This window comes from Ctenopharyngodon idella, chromosome 1 (assembly GCF_019924925.1).
Source record: "Ctenopharyngodon idella isolate HZGC_01 chromosome 1, HZGC01, whole genome shotgun sequence".
In the NCBI taxonomy this organism is placed as follows: domain Eukaryota; kingdom Metazoa; phylum Chordata; class Actinopteri; order Cypriniformes; family Xenocyprididae; genus Ctenopharyngodon; species Ctenopharyngodon idella.
This window is the reverse complement of record NC_067220.1, coordinates 26,631,918-26,658,087: the sequence shown is the minus strand read 5'-3', so window position 1 is coordinate 26,658,087 and position 26,170 is coordinate 26,631,918. Positions and strand designations below refer to the sequence as shown.

Genomic DNA, 26,170 nt, shown 5'->3' with positions numbered 1-26,170 from the left:
TGTGCACTCTAATTTAGAGATGTTTGAATAATTCATTTAGCACCTATTTTTAATACCACCAATAATACAAGCCAATATTTTAATACACTCATTTGTTAATATTTACAAACAATATCATTTATGGGATAGATATTTTTTGTAGTTTTATAACAGATAGCACTTTAAAGCAACAACAAGGTTTATACAAGCGTCACAAAACTATCGTTTCTTTAATCTTTTTAATAAAACAAGGAATCACTGAGAACAAGTGTGCTGAAACGGACTTATCACAAAAAAAAAAAAAAAATTCAAAACAAAACGGACAAACAAGGGGAACAAGTTAGATGCACATAACAAACACTGTTATTTTATTGTACATCTTCAGTACCCATTGTATATCTCACAAACATTCAGCAACCGTTGTTCACACATCTGACATTACAAAAAACTCTAAAACAAATGTAAATGACAAAGTTTATGTAGTACATGGTTATCACTTCTGATTCAAAGTTCAAGGGTCATGGAACCTTAGATAGCTTCTCCACAGGCTAGTATGTCCAGTCTCTATGGTTCTGTGGTTCCTCTGAGGTTTAGGGCAGCAATGCTCCATCAGCACTGATTTAAAAGCAGTTTCAGTGTGTTACAATAATCGTTTATAGTATGGGTTAACAGCAATCTGAGATCGGCTCTTTCAGACTGTACTCACTGAGCGTGCTCAGGAGATGCACAGCTCTGCTGGTGTGCTGAGTTGTTGGGCTGCAGAGACTGAATCAGGCTTCTCTTGTCCACTCAACTGGCTGGAAGCCATTTTCTTTTTAAAGAGACGCAAACTCAGTTGCACAAGTTCATTGTCCACCACTGGAGCGCTGGTGTAGATCTGCTTGGTTGTGCCCTACATGAGGAATACAGACGCATTAAACCAAATACTGAATAATGAACACCTTAAAGCTAATTATTAGGCTTATTTAAAATTAATAATAAAAAAAAACAAAAAAAAACAGCAACACTTTTAAAGTCACTGACACATTCCACACAAATAGCACCACTCACAAAATGAGATTTAAATTAGTTTTGTGTTGTTGTTGATGAAAGAAATTAATACCTTTATTCAGTGTATATAATTGATCAAAAGTGACAGTCGAGACTTCTACATGGTTAAAAAAAACAATTGTTTCAAATAAATGCTTGTGAACTTTCTATTTATGAACAAAATCCTGAAAAAAAAATTAAGCAATGTGATAATGTTTCTTGAGCAGCAAATCAGCATATTAGAATGATTTCTGAAGGATTATGTGACACTGAAGACTGGAGTAATGATACTGAAAATTCAACTTTGCCATCACAGCAACAAATTACATTTTAAAATATATTAAAATGGAAAACAGTTATATTAAATTGTAATAATATTTCACAATATTACTGTTTTTACTGTATTTTTGATCAAATAGATGCAGCCTTGGTGAGAATAAGAGACATCTTATCGACCCCAAACTTTTAAATTGTAGTGCATATTACTTTGTGTTACACAGTCTCACCATCACATTAAATTTAGACTGAAAGCTCAAGTAAAATGTAATTTGTCTGAGAATTCTTTGCAGCTTAAAAGTCGTGCAGGAAACACCGGATGGAAGTTTTTTTTCTATACTCTTCAGTATTTAAATTAAAATATATTTAATAAAATACTCATAATATTAACTTCTCTTGATTCTTCCTTTGATGCAACAAAAATCCCGTCTAGGTTGGCAGTTCCAGAAGAGCGCTCACTTTCTCAATACAGTTTCAGAAAGCCCAAGTTACACAAAAGAAGTGCCCTCAATTAAAGGTCATAAGAGCACCTTGTCATTTTTCAGGAGCTGTCTACGTATGGCAATGTCTCGGCGAGCACACAGCGCCTTGCAGCAAGGGCCCAGGCTCCTCAGTAGGTTGGCCCTCTCCATTCTTCTGTTGTATGCAGCCATGTTCAGAGCACCCAGATCATGCTCTAAGAGTTTATCAGCATCTATGGATTCATATTTTGAGATTCAAGTCACTTGTTATATAGTCAAATTTGTATAACTATAATTGATTACCACAAAAAGTATTTTCAAACACATATGCTATCAGTAGAGCTTCATTTATACATTCATTCAAAGGTATATTTGCACATTCACCTTTAGGGTCTTCCAACTCTCTGGAGCACACTTCTTTAACTCTGGCAAGGAGCTGAGGCCCAGCTAAGCGTCTGGACACTCCTGCTCTGAGGAGCACAGCCCCTGGGGTGAACCGCAGCAGTGCTGCCCCAGGAGTTCTGGGCTCCTGCTTTTGCTTGGGCATCAAACTGGACCAATCTACATCAATCACATCCAGAGGCCCTGAAACAGAACATGCAAATGGTATATTATAAACAGTCAAATTGTGGGTTAGAGGAATTTTGAAATGGTCATTACATAGTTTCTTCTTATAGCTTTGTGTGTGTATCAGTCTGTGAAATAGGAATCTTTGCATTTTCTGTTCAAACTGTTCAAAGTTACATGTGGCCAGATCTAATGTTTTTTTGTTTGTTTGTTTTTTCTAGAATGTCCAAATTCGTTGGTATAGTCACAATCAGTAGCGCTAGTTTATGATTAACATTTTTGCAAGCTTTATATTCTAATCGCTGAACACATGCAGAACACTTTTGGCAGAGGTTGTGTTATTCAGCCTGAGGTTGGCGCCCTAATGTTGAATGACATGCTTTAAGTACACACAACGATACGCACATAGAATTGCCTTAATGTAGCACTTACTGTCTCCAAATGTTCTTTTAAAATATTACAAGTTGTGGAGGAATTCCATTGAGGAAAAGAAAGTCATGTCTTTTCTTATACCAAACATAGCACATTTAAACTAAAGGATTTATACTTTCATTAATTTGATTCGCTACTCCACATTGGAAGAACAGACATGCCAACTAGCTACTGACCTGATGCAGACTAATATACACATAGCTGAAGCGGATTCATATCGTCTTGGTCTAGAGTGGGGTTTATGCAAGCTTATGTGAAAATAAGCGGGGCAGTCTGAAACCTGCCCCAATGGCTCTCGATTAGAGCACGCTGCAGTTCCATTTTTCACCACAGATTTACATTGGAAAACTGCAGAGCTGGGGAGGGCTCAAGCACCCGCTGCCCCACTCAGTATCATCATACAAGCCATACGTTAAATTTTATTACATCCTGCTCACTTTACGACTTAAAATAGTCTAGAAAGTCCAAAAAATATTTGTTGCAGAATGCTGTACACATTTACAATTTATTATTGATTCAGTGTATATAGAGGTCTATTTTTTGGATGAATATTTTCATAGGTCTCTGCCCCACCTGCCCAGACGAACCGCAGCTGGTCACAATGCGAACTTGCATGCTTTGCATTTGATCATTTTTTCATGAGGGCAGTATTCAAATCAGAACACACGCATTGTGCACACAGCAATGAAAACAAAAACAAATGGCAAAGGGTGGCATATGCAATGCTGGCACATCTATTTGAAGTGTTCTTCACCTGATTTAACTGGATTCTGTGACACTATTGCAGGTGGACCGTGAGCCCGTCTAGAGGGTTCAGGGGGTATGCTCCACCAGAAGACAACTTTATATATGTTTTAAAATGAGATGAATCAATCTGGTGCACTTTGATAGCAAAAATGAAAATCTCCAAATTAACATCTTTTCAGTGGAGGGAAAAAAGTTTTTGCTATGTCTTGTACCTTGACTTAGATGTGATAATCCAAAATTATTTTTGATATTATTATTAAAAAATAAAGTATATTAATTGTTTTACAGTAGTAATATCACAACATGTATGTCTTAATTATGTCTTAAAATGCCTTAAGCTTTTATTTTGGCGCTTATTACAAACAGTGCACTCATTAATTCACATTAAAGGGCTCAAATTTTGACATTTGTATCATTACACAAATACTTTGTCATTAAAACATTGTGCAATTTTTATAGCTTAAAACATCCTTATTATAAAAGAAGTATTTACTTAAACAAGCCCTGCCCACTGGCATTCTGTCTCTTAACAGCTGTTACCGGTCTACACCAGACATGAGTGGTGCGTCACGTCAAAACAAACAGAACACATTATAGTCAACTAACACAGTTTACACTGGATACAGTATACAGATGCCTGTTCAATTTCTGACATACTCTACATGCTTGAGTGACGGAGGATTGTGTGTTTGTTCAGAGCATTGGAGTACAGATTTTGTAAACGAGGCACAGGGTAATGGAGAGTTCACAAAGAAACTTTGACAGCTACATCACAAACCGCAAGTAAACAAATTTCATAATGCTTTGTCTGTAAATGATGGCTTTATATGGATAATGTTTTCAAAACACTCACATGCAATAGCGAGGGGCCGTTGATACGCAATAATGTAAGCCAATCATAACAGTGGCCGTTTAGTGACAAGCCTTAAAGGAGCCGCCCCTTAAAAACTGATAATTTCAGAAAGATATCCGGAATAAGGGCTGAAAGAGTCTCTAGAGTTTTGTTTTGTGTGAAACATGATGGAGGATTAGGGATGAACATAAACAGTGTGTAATCAATGTAATCGATTAAGTCGACACATAATTCCAGACATAGCTGAATTTTTGCATAAATTTGTGTTTGTTTTTTGTGCAAAAAAAAAAAAAAAAAAAAAAAAAAACTTTCAACACAAGTGTAGTTCAAAGAAAATAGGAGAAAATATTTTTAAAAAAAATCCATGTCATGACCCCTTCAAACTCACAGTACATGCAGAGATGGAGTTCGCTCTATTTACTGTGAACCAAGTCATGCTTCGCTCTGAAACATGCAGCACAACAGACTATATACTTGCATAATTATTAAGCCTTTTGCAATTTGATTTCGATTTTAGTTTGATTAACAGATGATTTGCCAAAGCATTGGAGCAAAACAGAACGTTATATTTTTATGTTATTATGTGAAGTGTAAAAATATTTTCGGTTCATTATGAAATTGTGGTGGGCAGATTAGACTGAGGCAGGCCGTTTGTTGTGGTTTGAATGCGTTTTCACGGGACTCTGTTCTAAGTGGTGTTACGTACCAGAAATCTTTTCTTCATCTTGTTGGTCATCCCTCTTCTGACTGTCTGCCAGAATCTCATCCAGTTCATCATCACTGATTGGCTCATACTCCTCACCACCTGACACAACAGACTGTGCATCATCCCCTTTTCCATCCTCTTCTTCTGAGAGAATGAGCATAGAATAAAATTTAACAATGTTCTTATACAACGGACTACAGTTTGACAAATGGGGGGGGGGGGGGGGGGGGGGGGGGGGGGAACTTACCATCAAGACTATCCATTTTCTCTGGTTCAGATGCTTCCCCTTGCAGGTGTGAATTGTCGGCTGGTTTATCTACATCCATGAGGGCTTCTCTGGGTAACAGAGGTTCATACTCTCCCCTCTCCATCTTAGTTTCACCTCTGCTTTTTGGTTCCCTGTGAGCTTGAAGATCAAACGGAAGCATCCGCTCCCGTTCACGCTCACGGTCCCTTTCACCACGCTCACGATCCATTCTCTCATGTGCCAGCAGCCCTTCAGGTAAGAGTCGTTCCCTTTCACGCATCTCCCGTAAGTCTCTCTCTCTAATTGGCTCCCGGTTGCCACGGAGGAGGGGCTCTCGGCCCCGCCCACCCCACTCACGAAGTTCTGGTTCCCAGTCTCTCTGTTGGGTTTGCTGATTTTGAAGCTGCCGGTGATCCTTTTTCTCACGCTCTCGATCCAACTGATCACGCTCTCGTTCCCGTTCCCGTTCTCGTTCCCGGTCACGCTCACGGCTGTCGTAGGAGCCGGCTCTGGAGCGAGCCTGACGCTCAGACTCTGGTGAACTACGACGAGAACTGTGACTCCGAGAGTCCTGCCGGTCTGTGAAAGCAGATAAAAGTGTTATGTAGAATTCAAAACTTTTACATTACAAAATTATAATAATGGTTTTGGTATTCTTTCACACATCATTCAGAAGACCACAGTTTAGATACACAAAATGCTCAGTTTTTTTTTTTTTTTTTAGTTTTATATCTTGCTATTTTTATTAATGCATATTGTTATTTGTTTTTCTTTTCACTAAATACTGAGAATGAAATGAGGCAGATTTTCTTTATGTAGTGTGTGTATATATATATTATATATATTTTTTTTTTATTTATTTATTTATTTATTTTTTTTTACACGCTTTGAACGTTGTCAATCTTTCCACACAGGCACTCTACTCTGACACACTATTTTCCTTCATTTTGGGTTGAACTAATTTTGAGATTCCAAACAATTCCGACCCAAAAAATATAGAATACTAAAAAACTCAAAGCTTCTATGAAGAGTCTCACCTGAGGAAGTACTCCGACTGGGTTCTCCTCTCCGAAGCTGATCAATCCTCGACTTCCTCTCTCCTCCCATCTGTTCACTGGCCGCTGCTCTCTCCCTGTCTCTCTCCCTCTCTCGTTCCCGCTCTCTGTCCCGTTCTCTTTCTCTCTCCCGGGAATTGCCACCTTGCATAAGTCCTCTGCGGGACCTCAGCCCCTGAGGGCCTTCATCCCGATGAGCCGACTCATTGGAGGGCGAGCGTAGTCTTCGTGAAGACGCACGGCTTTGGTTGCTGCCCATGCTACTGCTACGTTGCTGCTGCATGTCTGCTTGCTGCGGTTTACGCAGCATGTGTTGCGGCAGTAATGGTTGTAAAGGAAGAGACTGTATCAGCATCGGAGGGTCGGGGAGTAGTGGGGCGATTGGGGGGTCTGTACGGTCCCGGGCCCCACCACGTGCACCCCGTCTAGGGGGACGATCTGAGGGAAGCAGCCGCTCCGGGGGCCTATCGGACGGCAGGGAGGCAGAGGAGCTCTCACCTCGCTCTGGTACGTCTTCATCAGACCAGTCACTGAAGTTGGCTTCCAGTTTAGCTGAGAGAGAACTCTGTCCAGCCGTTAAAGCTCTCTGAGAGGGAAGGTCGTCCTTGTTGATTGGTGGGGGTGTACGTGGGCCTCGTCGTCTCTTGCTGAGGGGGTGTTGGGCGACCAGCTCATCCTCAGAAACATCTGACTCGGGACCTCGTGAGCGCTTGCGCTTCCTTTCTAAGGCTTTCTTCTTGGGCATCTTGCGAGGTGAAAGGAGAGCCTGGGGGGCTTCAGTCACAGTGGAGGAGGATGGGGGCTCAGGGTTACTACGGTCCCCCTCTCCAGATGCTGCTTCCTCCTCTTTACGGTTCTTCTTCAGATTTTTCTTCTGAGATTTAGTCTTTTTCTTGCCCTCCTCATGAACGGCTGATAAAGAGTCTCTCTCCTCTATAGGAGGGGGAGTGAGGGCGGCAGAAGGGAGGTCCCTCTGCTCTTTTCCCCTCCTGGAGTCGGAGATGCCTGTAGCAGAAACTTCTGGAGCGTGTTCTCCACGTCGCTCTGCTCCTCTTCCTGCTCCTCTCTCACCACGGGAATCCACCTCCTCGTGTCGGCCACGGCCTTCTTTTTTATCGCCACGCCGCTCTTCATCCTTCCAGCGGTTGGGTTTTTCATCAGTAAAGGAGCGAACAGGTGAGCGAGCGGTCTCCTGAGGACGAACCACTTGACTCAGCAGTCGGTGCTTTTCACCTGAAACAAAACCATACATTTTATGTGCAAACATTCTGTGTATGTGCACAATACACCTATGAGTAGGGCTGGACGATATGACCTAAAATCAAAATAACGATTAATTGAAAATTTTATCTCAATTACGATTAATAAACAATTATTCGTTTTTGGGGTTTTTTTGCCCTTTTTTGCCCCAGTTCACTGACAAGGTTTGTACCGTAAATATGCTTGACTATTAAAGGTGGGATATTTTTTCCTAGTGAAAGAGTGCTCTGACATAAAATAACTGCTGAAAGTGAGCTGTTATCTATGGTTTGTAACATTTCTTACAGATTTCTGCTCGTCGTAAATCAGATCAGTATCACAGTAGCACAGTATCAGTACATTTATTTGAATGCATTAATGAGAGCGATTGCGTATGTGAATTAGTCATACCGTCTCTCTATTAATTGTGAAGCTGTGGGAAGAAAAATATATGCTATAACTTTTGAGTTTCTAAGCTACTTTAGTGATAAATCACAGGATAGTGTTGACAACGAGTTTCTGTGCTCCTCTGTGTGCGCAATCTTCACGTGATGTGCGGCTACTGTCTGTATGAGTGTTCATGTGCCACAATCCATCAGCGCAGTAGCACAATATTATAATACACATCTGATGGTCTAAAATCGCTTGAATGTCCAAATTGGCAAGCCTTAAAACACATACAATTTAGTGAAGATGTGAGTGAAAGTGATCTCACTTTAGGGCTCGCGTGCTGTCTTTGTGTGCTGACTCGGTGTTTGAGTTCACCTCTGTGTTGCTTCCATGCCGCTGAATGGACGGGGCGAAGTTACGTGACTACACATGCGGTAGTATGTTTTTAAGGGGAAAGTATTAACAGGATTAAAAAAATGAAATAACCGACATAGGAATTATGTCGGTTAGAGTTTCTGAATTTCAGTTTGGATTACTTTGATTAATCGTCCAGCCCTACCTATTTTATGCCAGGTTATGCCAAGTGCATGTTTTCACGAAGGAGTGAAAACATAACCTTGCACTTGCTCAGATAAAGTCCTACCTTTCTCCTCAGTGCTGTTGTAACCATCACTGTCTGCAGGGCTAACATCTCGCCCTCTTTTAGGAGATGGCCGTGGACTGGGAGTGTTCTCAGCACGATGTCTCTTACGACTGCAAACAAACAAAAGGGCAAACAGTATTTAGCCCTTTAAGACCTGAAGGCTTTTTTAGAGTTTTTTTTTTTTTCTGAGCGATATACACAAAAGTAAAGACTCATAACTCCAAAACTCTAGCAAGGAGAGTCAAAAGGTAGGTATCATTTGTTAGAACACTTTTTAAATTTTTAGAAAATATAAATTACATTAAGACATTTTCATGCTGATAAGACAAAAAATATCTATAATTTTTTTTTAATATTTTTTCTTTTTTTTTTTTTTATTTGACATGGAATAACTGCAGGCAATAAGATCGGAGAAAAATTCTTTTTTGGTGATGCTCTCCTATATGTGAGCTGCATCTGGTTCAAATTTTGTGGTGATAGCATAAAGTATAGTTGAATAAAGTGTTATTCATTTTTTTTGCAGCCAGATGGGGCCCACGCGCAGTAAACTCCGGTTTAGAGGCACTTCTCAGCAATCGTTAGGAGTTTTTCAAAATGATTAGATGCATTAAAAAGCTGAGTTTCAAAGCTTTAAAATGATATCTATTTTGTGTTATTCCACATTGGAAAACGAACATGGATGGTTCAGGGAACACTGGATATACACTGCATACCGGAAAGATGAGACACATGTTTTTAGCCAAGTATGTTACATCATTCCGTGAGTAATATCTTGTGATCAACGCAATATATTATGTTGATTTTGGGTTCATTTTAATTGTGAGAATCTGCTTTAAATAATGATGTGCCAAGTTATGAGTACGTGAAACCTACATATTTGTATTCAGTTAGCGGCTGTGCTGTTTTTGTTTTAAACGCATATTACTCAGACTCATTAGAGGGTGAAAACAACGCAACAGGAGCAGAAGAGGCTTCATCTGAACGAGTAAAGTCTCTGGTTTTGTATGCAAAAAGAATTTTTGTGCTACCTATATGGGTTCAGTTTTTATTGGCTCTTAAAGAGAGACACGCAAATGGGAGCGCGGGCGCTCCATCCCATCTTAAAGGGTTAGACTATAATTTTATATAATATTATATAGTCAAAATGCTTATAATATGTGCACTACTGTTCAAAAGTTTGAGGTCTAAAAAACTTTTAATGTTTTTGAAAGTCCTATGCTAACCAAGGCTGCATTTATTTGATCAGAAATACAGAAGAGTATTATAAATAATATTCTAAGATATTACGATTTAAAATAACTTTTTTTATTTTAATATATTTTAAAATGTAATTTATTCCTGTGATGGCAAAGCTGAATTTTCAGCAGCCATTACTCCAGTCTTCAGTGTCTCAGTGTCTCATCAGAAATCATTCTAATATGCTGATTTGGTGCTCAGTAAATATTTAATATTATTATCAATGTTGAAAACATTTGTGCTGATTAATATTTTTGTGGAAACCATGATACACTTTTTTTGATTGTTTGATGAATAGAAAGTTCAAAAAACAGCATTTATTTGAAATATATTTTTTTTAACAATGCTGAAGTCTATCACTTTTGATCAATTTAATGCATCCTTTCTGAATAACAGTATTCATTTCTTCACAAAAGTAATCATACTGAGCCCAAAGTTTTGAGCAGTTCTGTCATTTGGTAAGTATCACAAAACATTCTGCTTTATTAGAGGACTCCCGAGCTTCTAGGTTTCTAAGGGTGTATACATACATATATATATATATATATATTTTAGATAAATAGATAGATAGATAGATATATAGATAGATAGAAGCTCGGGAGTCCTCTAATAAAGCAGAATGTGTGTGTGTGTGTTCACCATATATATTAAATTAATACTGAAGTCTGCAAGACAACATTTTCTATAGCTAAACATTTTTGCAAGATGCCACAAATTAGCTTCTGACTTAAAAAAAAGATTAAATAAGAATGCATAATATATTGATACAATATACTGGTTATTGGCTGCTGTATGAGATATTTACATTTACTGGTGTCAGTTGATATTGGACACATATCCCTGATACCGGATATTTTATATTTATATTTTCTTGTATTTTTACATTTAAATGATATTTGGAATCAATTAACTGTGTTGTAAACTTTTGCCAATCTCAAAATGAATATCTATTATTCACAAAGCTGTGATGTCTAAATTCAGTTTTATTTTTAATTTATGTAGACAAAGACAAATTTTTATTTTATATGGCCAATAACGAAGAATAATTATTGGCTAATCTTCATCAAAGATAATATTTTCAATATTGGTGATATCTTACTATGATATGAAAGACACCATAAAATGATAAAGAAAGTAGCACCAATATGTAGTTATTTACAACGAAGTGTTATACATTTTAACAGCCATGCAGTAATATTTACTCAACACAAGTATTCCAGAGATCTTGTACTTAAATGTGACCAATAATATAGAGCACTTACGTGTTCTTTCTCTCTTCATGAGTATCTCGGGCAGGGCGGTCATCTCGTGGCTCATCTCTTCTGTCCCGCCTTTCTTCCCTTCCTTTATCTCTCTCCTCCCACTCCCTCTGCCTTTCCCTCTCTCTTTGCTCCCTTTCCCGTTCCCTCTCCTTCCTCTCTCGTTCCCTTTCTCTCTCCCGCTCTTCTCGCTCTCTTTCCCGTTCCTCCCTCTCCCTTTCCCGCTCCCTTTCTCTCTCCTCCCTCTCCCTCTCTCGTTCTCTTTCTTTCTCTCTCTCCCGCTCCCTTTCCCTGACTCGCTCTCTTTCCCTTTCAGCCTCTCTTTCCCGCTCTTTCTCCCTCTCTCTCTCCTTCTCTCTTTCCCGTTCCCTCTCTCTTTCTCTATCCCTGTCCTTCTCTCTGTCACGGGTGCGGTCGTCTCGTCTGTCATCCCCTCGATCGTTCCTTCGATCATCTCTTCTCTCTTCACGCTCAAAATCCTCACCGCGGCTCTGCTGGCGGCCAGGAGAGGGCGCTCTTTGTTCTGTTGAACAACAACAAACCTTCATCAATAACACCAAAAGTTGCTCTCCATGCCCTCTGATTTTAAAGGAATAGTTCACAGATTTATCCACTTAATTCAAAGTTTTCAGAAGTGAAATTTAAATTTCGATCTGTTCCTTACACAGAACTTGACAAACAAACTTACACACTTTACATAGAAGAAAATTGCTGTTGCTGAGCTGAGAAGCCTTGTTGGCATTCAGTCCATCAAGTTTTAAAGCTTACTGAAGTGTCAGACACATATCAGTCACCATTTTGTGGCAAATTCCTTTCACTATAGCAAAAAGGTGTTGTTATGGCACATGCAATTTGAATACTAGGTATCCAGAATGACCAGTTAATGTTGTTTTGTTCATTCAACAGTAGGCATATTTAAATTCCTTCTCCTCATGGCTTCAAAAATGTGCATTTGCATCCTTTTGTGCAGATACAAGTAGTAATGTTGCGTTTATGTTGTGTATCTAGGATATCTGCTTAATCTCATATGATGTGTCATATAGAACGGGCTTCAGATTACTGTAAAAATAAAGTAAATTAATTAAAATAGAAAATTCATGGATAACAACAATAATTATATTGTAGCATTAGAAATACTGCTGTAACTAAAGAGCTTACACATACTGGTGGATTAACCATTACAGAAACATGACAAATGGATTTTAGAAATGACCAATACTGATAGTTTAGGACAGCTGTGGACACAATCACTTCTTACTGTCATTTCTTTATCCTGTAAATAGGCTATAAGAAACGTCTTACATATTCATATTCAATTACATGTTGTTATCCCTTTACAGTTACTGCTCTCATAACATACTTGAATGACATGTTGGCTTCTAAATGTAAATGTAACTTTAAACAACAGATATTTCAGCAAAATATTTTTTGCGCTGAATATCAATTCTCTCCCTCTCTACCGTGTTCTGTCTGTCTGATGCGGGTGAGCGTCAGCGCTCATTCGGTAAAGTTTGAAGTTTAACGCAACTGTCAGTACAAGCCTTTATGTAAAATGGAAATGCTTGCATGAATTTGTAACATTTACAGATAAGGATATAGCTGTAGAATGAACGTTTTGCACTGAGGACGCACATGCATCTGTCAAAGCACCTGACAATGAAAGCCATTTCGCTAATGCATTAGCTTGAAGCTTAAAATAAAGAATTCTCATGTTTTGATCAGCTTTAATTACGTACCTTTCCTGCAGCAGCTTAATCTGCTTCCTCCACTATTTTTAGATGCATTTTTATCTATAGAAATGTGTTATTCAGTGCTGTAATTTGACGCAATTGGCAGAAGTTTACTTAAGTTGACTAATTGATAATGAGAATCGTTGTCCATGATTTTCATTATCGATTATTATCAATTTTATCGAATAGTTGTTGCAGCCCTAGTTTAGTGCACAGTCGGACGACGAATACAGTCAGTCACAGGCGATCCACACTCCAATCCAGAAGAGGGCGCGCATGGTATTGCAATGCTGTTTGCTAACCGCCACAACAGGAAAAAGAGCAGAAGAAGAGATCTATGCACCAACCCAAAGCAAGAGTTCAGATGGCACGCAAGAGCTTGCTAGTAGCCTATACGGCGAGTTATGATTAATTTTTGTGAGTGCTACACAAACTTCATGGAAAGGAAACCTGGACGCCAGAAAGGGAAGTTGCTTTTGGAAAGTTTGATTTGGTAAGCTGTTTCGAACTCCCAAAACAAACTTCGATTTTGTTCGAAATAGTTTCGATTAAAGTATATCGAGGCCTTTATACTTTCTTTAATGGCAGAGCCACAGAGGTGGTTACCTCCCAGTAATAAGAACATCTCTTGCTTATCAGTCACCTCTTTCTCTGTTGTCACGGCGATCTCTCTCTGCATGTCCTCCCCGCCGTTCATCTCTGGGCTGTTCTCCTCTCGGTCTGTCATTGTCATAGCGATCACGATCAGTGTTTCTCTCTGAGCTCCTCTCTCTCAGACCACTGCTGCGGGACTCCCAGCTGTCATGCCCACTAGCACTGCTAGCGTCAGTCTGTGATGCTCTACCCCCACGAGATGTACCTGAAACACAAAATTATCACATTCTCTGCATAAGTATTTAAAATTCATTTTTCAAGTTCTCATATTATTGCATTACTCCTTAAAGTAACAAATAAATGTTTTATATTATGGAAAGTACACGTTGCATTGCTTTTACTAGCATTTTCCATCTCTCCACCAGCTTGCAACTGCATCTATTTAAACTTTAAAGTGGTATTTTTGCTGTGGAAAAGTGCAAGACAGGATTCTGATATATAAAAACAGCAAAAGTAATTTAGCAACACAGTTTACAGCTTGTTTTAGGATTTAGGGGTGTTGCAATATACCGGTATTGATGATTGAAAAATTTAAATATTAATAATACTCATATAATAAATCAAATTATTCACAGTCAGTAATTATTAAACATTAATTTAAATTGGGCAATCGTGAAATCACGATCATTTAACACTATTATTGGTGGGCGATACAATCAATTAAGTTTTTCAGGAAGATGTACTAACAATGGTATTCAGATAAGTAATAGCAGCCCACAACAAAAAATAATCAAATGAAAAAAAACAAAATGCATGTAACACTGCATCTTACTATAAATATTAAATATAGATTAACCCTTAGTTAAAGCTACTTAAATCATTCAGTCAAGATCAGTGAGTGATTTTCCTTTTTTATTTGTTGTTTGATTATCAATAATGACAGACTAAAGCAGGTATATTAGGCTGCTGTCACTTTAAGGGTGCTTTCACACTTGGTTCAATTGTCTAGTCCGAGCCAGAGTTTGATTGTTCTCCCTCCCCCTGCCCCCGCTGGACTGTGTTCAGATTATATTATTTGGGTCCGTACAGCAGCTGGTAATGACGGCGCAGGAGAAGGCAGCAAAATGCATAGGGCTGCTCACCTCAATTTTATATTTTTTGTATATTTTTGCTTTAGTACGTAAGGACACTTGCATCTATCTGCCGCGAATGTACTGCAAATGTTCTAAAGAACGCTGAAGGAGAGCAGAAATTACATATACAGAGGAATGAAAGCGTGCCGCTGTGAAAGAAAGGAAGGTGCGCTAGACGGAATGCAGCAGTGGCAAAATAATCATTTTACCTCGATTATCTTTTCATAATCGTTGGAAGCCAAAATCAAAATCGAGAATCAATTACGATTAATCACACAGCCCTAACTGATATCACTATTCATTCATTTCAAAATTTCTATAGATACCACGATAATATTGTTATAGTGAATTCTTTTGGCCACGATAACCATGTAGTGAAATTCTCGAAATATCGTGAAATATTGTCACAGTTTTTTGGATGTAGCTGACAAAGAATGTCATGTAGTTGGCCCACACAAGATAATCTTCTCACCTTTCTCTGTGGCGTCTGATCCACGGCCCCTCCCTCTGCCTGTTCTTTCAGCTCGGGATTCGTTCCTGTTGTCCACTCTACTCTCATTTCTCATTTCCTCCCTTCCATGTCCTCTTCCATAATTCCTTTCCTCCTGGGTTGTTGTTTCCTCCTTTCTATGCGTTTCATTTCTTTCTCTCTCTCTTTCCCTCTCTCTTTCTCTTTCTCTGTCCCGTTCCCTATCCCTATGCTCCAGGGATTCTCGTCCTGAACGGTCTCGTGTTTCTGCTGCACGGGCATCCCGAGTGTCTTTGACCTCTCCACGGTGCTGCCGCTCTTCCCGGACATCTCGTCTATCCCGTTCACCACGGCGGTCTCGGTTGTCCCTGCAATCACGCTCATCTCGGGAAGAATTCTGCTCAATATCGTAGTCTCGCTCATCACGGCTGCTGTCTTTCTCACGCTTACCGCGGCTCTCTAAGGGCAGAAAGGAAATTAAGTGAGCAACGGAGTGTATCCACAAAAATTTGAACCAGCACAATGGTTTTTAACATTGATAATAATAAGAAACATTTCTTAAGAATCAAATCAGAATATTAGAATTATTTCTGAAGGATCATGTGACACTGAAGACTAGAGTAATGATGCTGAAAATTCAGCTTTACCATCACAGGAATAAATTACATTTTAAAATACAAACAAAGGTTTTTTTTTTTTTTTAGGGGTGGGGGGAAAAAAAATCTTTTCACATATGAATCGCGATTCTATCTTCTAATGATTCAAATCGACTGTGTCTATATTATGATAGACTACACAACATTATAATATTATTTGCAAATTTATTTTTAAGTCATTATTATTTTCCCTGGTTCACATTAGGGTACGCTTGTAAGAAAGTAGTAGTGGCTGGGACAGACTTTAAGCATCACCGCCGATTAAAAAGATGCCATCTAATCCTGTTTACATGAAATAAGCCTGCTCCCGAGCAGGTTTAAGCATAAGAACCTGTTGTTATGACAGCAAGTCCAGGATGAAACAACATAAGGGTTAATATTTTTGGGTGAACTATCCCTTAAATCAGTTGTGTTTCTGAACAAGTCACTGACTCAATGTTTTATGAATCTTTATAGATGGACTCATTTATAAAAAAAAAAAGAAAGAAAAAAAAAAAAAAAACTCATTAACATCAAAAGCCAAATACTCTCTAAATGACTGACGTAGAAATGTGTCTCACCATCTCTGCGCTCATGCCGCCTCTCCTGCAGTGCTGGACTCCTGTCTCGCTCTCCTCTCCCCCTCTCCCTGCCCTGCGAGCGATGACGGGCACTGGGGCTGGACCTGCGAGGGGCAGGTGTTGGTGAGGGGTCTCTCTGGGGGGTGAGTGGAGACCGGGAGCGGCGTGAAGACTGAGTGGGAGGGGGTGAGGATGAGGATGGAGGAGGGAGGTCTCGTTGGTAAAGAGGAGAGACAGAACCCCGTCTGTGGCGAGGGGATGGGGAGTGTCTCTGGGCCGAGGAGCCAGAGTGTGAAGAGGGAGAGTGGTGTTGTCGAGATAGAGGGGAGGGGCTCCTGCGGTGACGGGGTGGAGTTCTAGACCTGAGAGAGAAAACGCATAAGAGTAAATTGATAGTTTGTCCCACAATATCTCTGAAACAAACTAGTGATGCAAGTTAAATGTCAGGATATGTCACTCATATCTGTCAGTTTTTAGGGACTTAAGGCCGTAACACACTAAACCGATATCAAAGAACTTGCATCTGGACCAAAATGTTGAGCTTGAACACACCGAAGACAGCAGCCAACATGCAACTAGCATAAACGTTCTGTGCCTGCATTAAGTCTATACCAGCATGTGGCAGCAGTCTATATTCATCATTCAAAAATTATACCAGCGGCTTGGTGTGTCATGGCCTATAAAGCCATTACTCCAGTTAGATGTGTCACATGATCCTTCAGAAATCATTCTAATATTTGATGAATAGAAAGGTTTTTGTAACAATGAATAAGTCTTTACTGTCACTTTTGATCAATTTAATGACTCTTTGCTGAATAAAAGCATTAATTTCTTATAAACAATTATATAAGGATTTGATTGATGATTTTGACACTTAACTCTGGATAAAATACTGCAAAACTCATGGATATCTCAAAGTGACACTAGATTAACAGTTATTTAAGTGCAGCTCTTCTCACCTCTGCTGTGAGGCTTGTTTTTGGGAGGCTTGTTTGGGGGATGATGACTTCCTTCTGGCTGGGGGAGATGCTTCTCTCGAGGGTGGGGAAAGACTTCCAGAACGTTCCTCCGATGTTAATGAGCGTTTGGCTTTATGGGAACTATCTGATCGGTCTCTGCAATTAAGGAAAGGTCAAAGATTGATATTTATATTGTTTTATAATATTCAAACTAAATTACATGAGATTTGTTTCACACACACCAATAACGTAACCAGCACCACTGAAATGAGCAAATATAATACACAATAGCAGAGTTTCCACTGTCGGGTCCAAAGAGAGCATTCTAGTGGGCTTCCTCTGGGCCAACAGCCAGGGGTTTTTATCCTGCCGAAAACCTTGGTCCAAACTGGGGCTTTAGGAGTGGTCATGAACAAAGTCAGGAGAGGGTCAACACCGCTGCTCATTTCCCATGTTATTATATCAGTCTACCAGCTAACCTCAACATTTAAGACTTTCCAATCAATTGTGTGCTAAAAACACTCTTTCAGACACCAGCAAGTGTTTGAAATAACTTCCGATTGTGATCAGATGTGGATTCTGATCACTGTATGAGGCAGGCTACTTATGCTAAAGGCTAGGCTACTTATGCTAACCACTGCGATAATAAATACACATATGATTATGGAAAATACCAGAGACCACTTGAAGAACTCAAATCATATATGATTATAATTGTGTATTTATTTGGTTTCATGTTTTATGTCTCTTCCTGTTGTCTTTGTTGATACTGGACTAATGCATTCACATGTGTCATAAATTACATATACTCCGGTTAACTTGTATAACTCCTGTTTTCTCTTACTGACAGCTCCCTCTGTTGCTCTGGCAGAAAGGATAACAGTATCCACCTTATTTTTCAAAGCGGAAGTAAGGTGTTTTCTGTTAACGTGTGAGACTTCCGATTTATTAGCCATTATGCATTATCAAGCAGCATAACAAGCCATTTTGAACAGCTAAAAATAACTGGAAGCGAATGACACCAGAAGCCAGACACATTAAAATTACAAATGGCCAAACCCACTCTTACCTGAAAAATAAGGTGGATAGCGAGACGGAAGAGATTGCTCAAACCTATTTAGATTGCATAATCTCACAGAAAAAAAAAAAAAAGATGTTTATTCATTCTATATAAAAAAAAAAAATCAAAAAAAAAATCATATTTTATCAATATTGTTATAAATGTGTAAGGCAGCCTTTTAACTTAAAGGCCTTAATGGAGTGGTTTTGTGCATTCCTGTGGTCACAAATAAATGGAAGCAGGCATAACCGAATAAATACAGGTGCTGGTCATATAATTAGAATATCATCAAAAAGTTGATTTATTTCACTAATTCCATTCAAAAAGTGAAACTTGTATATTATATTCAGTCATTACACACAGACTGATATATTTCAAATGTTTATTTCTTTTAATTTTGATGATTATAACTGACAACTAAGGAAAATCCCAAATTCAGTATCTCAGAAAATTAGAATATTACTTAAGACCAGTACAAAGAAAGGATTTTTAGAAATCTTGGCCAACTGAAAAGTATGAACATGAAAAGTATGAGCATGTACAGCACTCAATACTTAGTTGGGGCTCCTTTTGCCTGAATTACTGCAGCAATGCGGCGTGGCATGGAGTCGATCAGTCTGTGGCACTGCTCAGGTGTTATAAGAGCCCAGGTTGCTCTGATAGTGGCCTTCAGCTCTTCTGCATTGTTGGGTCTGGCATATCGCATCTTCCTCTTCACAATACCCCATAGATTTTCTATGGGGTTAAGGTCAGGCGAGTTTGCTGGCCAATTAAGAACAGGGATACCATGGTCCTTAAACCAGGTACTGGTAGGTTTGGCACTGTGTGCAGGTGCCAAGTCCTGTTGGATAATGAAATCTGCATCTCCATAAAGTTGGTCAGCAGCAGGAAGCATGAAGTGCTCTAAAATTTCCTGGTATACGGCTGCGTTGACCTTGGACCTCAGAAAACACAGTGGACCAACACCAGCAGATGACATGGCACCCCAAACCATCACTGACTGTGGAAACTTTACACTGGACCTCAAGCAATGTGGATTGTGTGCCTCTCCTCTATTCCTCCAGACTCTGGGACCCTGATTTCCAAAGGAAATGCAAAATTTACTTTCATCAGAGAACATAACTTTGGACCACCCAGCAGCAGTCTAGTCCTTTTTGTCTTTAGCCCAGGCGAGACGCTTCTGACGCTGTCTGTTGTTCAAGAGTGGCTTGACACAAGGAATGCGACAGCTGAAACCCATGTCTTGCATACATCTGTGCGTAGTGGTTCTTGAAGCACTGACTCCAGCTGCAGTCCACTCTTTGTGAATCTCCCCCACATTTTTGAATGGGTTTTGTTTCACAATCCTCTCCAGGGTGCGGTTATCCCTATTGCTTGTACACTTTTTTCTACCACATCTTTTCCTTCCCTTCACCTCTCTATTAATGTGCTTGGACACAGAGCTCTGTGAACAGCCAGCCTCTTTTGCAATGAACTTTTGTGTCTTGCCCTCCTTGTGCAAGGTGTCAATGGTCGTCTTTTGAACAACTGTCAAGTCAGCAGGCTTCCCCATGATTGTGTAGCCTACAGATCTAGACTGAGAGACCATTTAAAGGCCTTTGCAGGTGTTTTGAGTTAATTAGTTGATTAGAGTGTGGCACCAGGTGTCTTCAATATTGAACCTTTTCACAATATTCTAATTTTCTGAGATACTGAATTTAGGATTTTCTTTAGTTGTCAGTTATAATCATCAAAATTAAAAGAAATAAACATTTGAAATATATCAGTCTGTGTGTAATGAATGAATATAATATACAAGTTTCACTTTTTGAATGGAATTAGTGAAATAAATCAACTTTTTGATGATATTCTAATTATATGACCAGCACCTGTATATGTTCTCTTTTTATGTAGTTATCAGTCAGCTAGTTGCGTGATGTTGTTCTATGGAGGCGTGGTTTTTGGGTAGCACTGTGGGGCTACTGGCCCGACAGTGGAAACAGCTTGATTTTAGCCCTGCAGCTCGAGGTCTGAGGCTATTGGCCCCGCTCGGCACATTGTTAGCCCTGGCTCACACTGGCCAAACAGTGGAACAACAGCTTATGACAATCTATTAGTGTTATTATTTCATGATTTTCTCTACCAATTTCGGTACCATAGCAATCGCTACTGGAACACACTCCCTTGCACTCAACATGTCTTTGATTATCTTTAAACGGTCAACACTGCAAAAACATATTATAAATAAAAACCTTTTTATGCTCCTCAAAGCGCAAACACAAATACGCACAGGAGTTTCAAAGCAGCCATTTACGATGATTTAGATGCAGTACTGCTGATACTACAGAAAGACTGGTATAGTCACATTTTTATAATTTCAGTATCACTTTTAACAATACTACAATCTATGATACTTGTATCATATATGTTTTGCGGATTTCTTTTGAAGGTATCCATACCTGCGCTTTTCTTTTTTCTCTTTGTGTTTCTCCACATCTCGTCCTCTTTCTTTGCCCTCTTTAGGTTTGTCCTCACATTTCTCTTTGTTTTTGTGTTTGTTTTTGTGTTTCTTCCCAATCACTGGGTTCTCCACAGGGACAGGTGGAGGAGGACTGGGCGTCCGTGGCCCTTTTCTTTTTCCATGGCCACTCTTAGATGACCTGGTCAAAAAAGTAAACAGCAGTCAAGTATTTAAATTGATAAAAATCTGTTTAAGTTCATCTAAATGCTAATAATTTTCCTAACCTGCTGTCTGTCTCCTCTGTCCTGTTCTGGTCAGACACTGGAGAGGAGATGACTGAGGAAGTGGAGGACTTTTTCTCTTTCTTGCTGGAGTTTCCACCCTTCCCTGCTCTATGTTTGGGTGAGCCGCTGGATTTACGGGACGAGGGTGACCCCTTAGAACTGGTGCGCTCAGGAGAAGGCTAAAACAGATCAAGACCACACCAAAATAAAACTCCAGAAGATAAAAGGCCAATTAATACTAAAATGAACATTAATTGAGACTTTGTTTATTCTGGTCTGTGTTAAAATAACTTACCCTGTCCTTAGAAGAACTACTGGTCCTGGTTTTGGAGACTGGTTCCTGTTGAGAACATACATGTCATTACTCTCTGTGTTGATAAAACTCACATTAACCTTCTGTCAACATTTAGAGTTTATGCAGTAAAATGTCTATAGTAACATGTTAATCAGTAAAACGACTGCAAATACCATTATTTAAACAACTTTAGGGTTCAAAGGTAGATTGACAAAAACAATGATTTAAAAAATGATTAACCTCACATTTCAGGTATACATATCCATTTACTCTTTTATTAGGCATTAATATGGAAAGAAAATGCCATCAAATCTTTTCTGAAGATAGTCCATTCCCTTCAGTCCATTCATTTATAAAAAACAAACAAACAAACAAACAAACAACAAAAAAAAAAAAAAACAGCTCCACGTTTTTACTTTCCACTGTCTTTGTCATTAATGTTAATCGAACAAGAAAAGACAAAGAGAAAAATCATTAGTGCTCTTAAGTAGATTTAGAAGGATTAATCTATATTTAATTTATACAGTGAAGGCTATGCAGTGTTGTTTTACATTTGAGTATGTTCTGTTTTTTTATTTTTATTATTTATTTCACAGGAATGCTATATTTGTTAAGCTCCAAGTTGTTCCTAATCACATCTAAGAGAGGGAATGGAATATGTTGCTTGCCAATAAATAAAGATTTGTCAATTCATGATACTTTCTCACCTCCTAATTTTTTTATACTTAAAATACATTGTTGTTAAGAACAGAATTATTTACTTCGGTGATCGGTATCAGTGATTGTATCAGCCAATACTGCTTCCAGTGATCGGTAATCTGTGATTTGCCCCAAAAATCCTGATCAGAGCACCCTTATTCTGAAGTTTAGCCATCAGATTAAGTTCTATCGTGTTTCTTTTTTTTCCGCCCTTAAATTTAAGAACTCTTGAAATTAAAATTAAGAATTTTCTTATACCATTTAAGATATTTAAGACTTTTATGGCCTTAAATTTTATACAACTGAATAAGACTTCGTAAAACTTTTTAAGGACCCGCAAGGACCCTGTAACCCAATCTAATATACCTCTTTCTTGATGATGATCTCCTCTCGTTTGTCCATGTTCTCCTGTTCCAGCTTCATCAGCTCACGTTGAATCTTCTGTCTCTTCATTTCAAGAGATAACTCGTAATCGTAGTCACCGTTATCGGAATCTAGTAAAATCAATTAAAAATATTTTTTTAAATAATTTCTTTTTTTTTTTTTTCTTTTTTTTTCTCCAGCGTTTCATTAAAAATATCTTTGTGTTTCAAAGATGAAAAAGTATTCTTGGTTTGGAATGACAAGAGGGTGAGTAATTTATGAAATAACTTTCATTTTTGGGTGAACTATCCCTTTAAATGTCCTTTAAATCAGATAAAACAACTTTGTGGGTACTTTGGAGAATCTTCACCTTCACGACTGGCTTCCCAATCTGCTGTCTCCTCCTCACTAGCTGGAGTGCGTTCCTTTGTGATTTTAATATCCTCTTTCTCCCTGTGCCTGCTTCGGGATGAATCTCGCTGCTAGTGAGAAACACATTTTTTTCCAATGTCAAAGAACAATCAACCAACCATGGCAATATCTAGAGTTTCACTTCTAAATTTTGTTTTTTCCAAGTAAATGTAAGTTGTTAGAGCAGCCTACTCTGGTTGTGGGTGAAGTGGGTTCGTCTGCGTCTCTTTTCTGAGCGTCACCATCTACATCCTGTCTCTTATTCTTCATCCTCTCCCGGAGATCCCCAGGGGGCCTCTCAGCTGACCTGCAGACCAGCACATATTCAGAAAGTGAAGTATTCAGCCAAGAATTTGAGCAGGTACATTTACAAAACAGCATCTCTTCAATGGAATCTCACCTGTTGAACGTTCCAGTGAAGCCTTTTCCTCGTGATGGGGTTCCATGTGTGTATCGACACGTGTTACCGTAACTGCAGTTCCCAGTCTTTAACCAGTTTCTACAATGAGTCTGCAAGGGAAAAGACAAATATGGTCAGTCTGTTGCATTCATACACTTTACAAGGGCACCTGGGAGAGAAAAAAAAAAAAAAACACGTCAAAACCCAGTGAGCTACTACTTAGACAGCTTTACGAAGCATCATAGGCACTGGAAATACTGCCTAGGTACGCAGCTCACCAAGTTTCCAGAGCACCACAGTGGGTGACGAGTATCCCTACCTCTGCTGCATTACTGGCCGTGCTGGGCCCGAGTCTCTCAAACACGCTGGGCCTGCGGGAGGGGGTGGTCGTGCTACTGCTGCTGTCCGATATGGTCTTTGAATTCTCCACTGTAACCTTCCGCCTGATCTTGGACATTCTGCAGGGCTGCATTAGAAAAATGGCAAATAAAAGGCACCAGCATTCTGAAGCTGAATGCAGTGTTGAAGTTAAGACCAGTTCACTGAGTCAAGACTGAGACCAGAAGATGGTCAAGTTCAAGTCCAGAACGAGTCATCGAATCTGAGTCAAGAACATGACCAGAACTGGGTTGAGGCCGAGTCAAGACAGAGACCAGAAGACGATGAGCTCGTGTCAAGGCTGAGTCCACATGCTCCGGAGTCCATGACCAAGAAAATATGGCCTTAGACCATTGTCATGGACTTGGGAGCATGTAGACTTATGTCTTGACTCAAACTCAACTCTCTTCTGGGTTTGCTCTTGACTCTTGGTCTCAACTACAACACTGGCTGAATGGTCTTACATTAAATTTAAGGTAACATACAGATCTAACTACCTCAGCCTACAGCCTATATTATTGTGGCCTTCAAGTGGAGTTTGAAATCTGGTAAGTACGACTTCCGAGCACATGAATGACCAAGTGAAGTCATATTTACAAGTGGGAAACTTGGAATTCTAGATGAGACACAAGTTCCTGGGTTGTGACATTGGAAGGGGAGTGTTGATTTGAAACGTGGCGGAAACAATAATAATAGTTGTATAATAAGCTAAATATAAATCAGAGCCTGTAGCGAATGGTGTTAAATCGCTCAATTTTCAGTTTCAGATGTAGCTTTTGGGGTTTATTGTTTACAATACAATTAATTTGTTTTGTACTTCAATTAGTAGGTTTCTACACTTTTTGACCCGACCAATGAATGTCCATGACTTTTCCAGACGTTCATGATTACTACTGTATTTTTAAAATACTGTAAAAAGATTGGTGACTGTGAAGAGATTTGTATCAGGTACCAATTAAAAGAATTACACAATTATAATCTACTTATATACAGCAGCCTGAGATTTAAATGCAAACTTTCATGACTTAAATATTTTATTAAATTTTTTTCTGTCTGAAAAAAAGACAATTTTAAAAGTATTTGATATTTACTGTTTTCCCATGACCGTGGGATCCCCGTTCATTGTAAACATTAGCACAAGCACATTAATCATATTTGTCCAAATGCGACTGCCTGCCTCTTTTTCTATAAGGCGCATTAACAATATTAAAGCTATAGCTACTAGTAAGGCATGCGAGGTTTTACTGAAAAGGTTATGTTAAATAATTTCGTGTTTAAACTGTCATTAACTTGCACAGCAACGCGGTAAGAGCCGCATATAATGCCGCGCGGCCTACAATGATAGCACAAGCCTCGGTAACTACACCACTGAAAATTGCTGCTGATTGACCCGTAAACAAATACAAACATGCACTTTACCCGAATATGAATGATGCGTCAAGTCCAGTTTCACAGACTGTTGGGGATAACCTCCTAATCACATGCAAAATTCTTGCAAAGCGGTCTTCCCCTTAACCGCCGTCATGATGCTGGCGAGACAGCGCAAACTGCACACACATACAGCTTCCCGTAGTACTGGGGAGAGGAGGATTATGGGAAACTGGAGGTCTGGTCTTTTTTTTTTTTTTTGTATTTTTTTTTTTGTATTTTTTTTTTTTGTGTGTGTAAACTGTTCCTTAAAAATAAATAAATAAAATATACATGAAAAATTGTAGTTAGTAATGTAATCTATTAGATTACGCATTTAGGTAATGCATTCTGACTACTTATTTTTTTTTTTTTTTTTTTTTTTTTTTTTATTACTTTTGACCTAATTCGTCGCATAGGCTTCAGTAAGATTTTGCACCATATGAGACAATATAGCGCATTTTTTGTTATAAAAATGGAGCTGTTTGCAACAACCATTAAGTTTTTTGTTTGTTTGTTTGTTTTAATGTGCTAATGTTTTTCTTTGAAAGTCTTTGAAACTGTTGATAACTGATATAAATGTATCTTTGGTGGCATACTAAAGTTTCTGTACCATACATTATTGCCTCAGTTGGTAGCCTACATAATTTCAACCAGACTTTAGTATTAAATCAGTGTTACTCTTTTTCACATGCATGAATTAAAATATAAACATCCTTAAAAAAAAAAAAAAAAAAAAAAACACGTATGGCTTCACTATAATGATAACAACTTTATACTTTTTAGATGAGGTTTTGTATTATGTATTAAAAGACGATACTCTGGCAAAAGTGGTCGACAACAAAAAAAGTGCCAAGAGGAGATTCATAGTAGACAAATAGGATCTCACTGTGGCATTAAAAAAATAAATAAAAATAATATTAATAAAAAACTTAGATGCCACAAGCAAGCACTTTTACTGGTCATGCATGTCTGTGGAGTTTAATTATGTGAAGCCTTCATGTCATGTGTTCATGACTTTTACCATTTTTATGCCACGCACTGTCAGAGAAAACAATGTTCTCTGAAGATTCAAAATGAATATACCCCTGTGGTGGTAAGTCATGTTTGTATGAAGAACACAATGGATATTTTCAATTTATGATAGCAATCATAAATTGAAACTGAAGTAGTTTGTTTGTAGCCTACGTTAAGACTTTAACTTCTGCCAATT

The 26,170-nt window shown here is 38.7% G+C and overlaps 1 protein-coding gene across 5 annotated transcripts; it reads right to left on the bottom strand.

The window, feature by feature from the left end:
• Positions 1 to 190: 190 nt before the first annotated feature.
• zc3h13 (zinc finger CCCH-type containing 13) lies at positions 191 to 25,137 on the bottom strand. 5 transcript variants are annotated; one of them, XM_051887651.1, is made up of 22 exons: positions 24,970 to 25,125; positions 23,492 to 23,682; positions 23,173 to 23,282; positions 22,965 to 23,079; positions 22,732 to 22,843; positions 22,365 to 22,492; positions 21,300 to 21,344; positions 21,005 to 21,183; positions 20,719 to 20,919; positions 17,221 to 17,376; positions 16,262 to 16,623; positions 15,049 to 15,504; positions 13,493 to 13,708; positions 11,123 to 11,642; positions 8,625 to 8,734; positions 6,335 to 7,585; positions 5,298 to 5,876; positions 5,051 to 5,194; positions 2,130 to 2,330; positions 1,815 to 1,978; positions 686 to 871; positions 191 to 594 (listed from the first exon to the last, which is right to left on the bottom strand). In XM_051887651.1, exons 2-21 carry the CDS (start codon positions 23,642 to 23,644, stop codon positions 695 to 697), a joined length of 5,379 nt encoding a protein of 1,792 aa, XP_051743611.1. In that variant the 5' UTR covers positions 23,645 to 23,682; positions 24,970 to 25,125; the 3' UTR covers positions 191 to 594; positions 686 to 694. The 5 variants fall into 5 exon arrangements, with proteins under 5 accessions (XP_051743611.1, XP_051743635.1, XP_051743602.1 ...); XM_051887675.1 differs by having other exon boundaries at positions 191 to 871; positions 23,492 to 23,638; positions 24,970 to 25,137; XM_051887642.1 differs by having other exon boundaries at positions 191 to 871.
• Between the last annotated feature and the right edge of the window lie 1,033 nt (positions 25,138 to 26,170).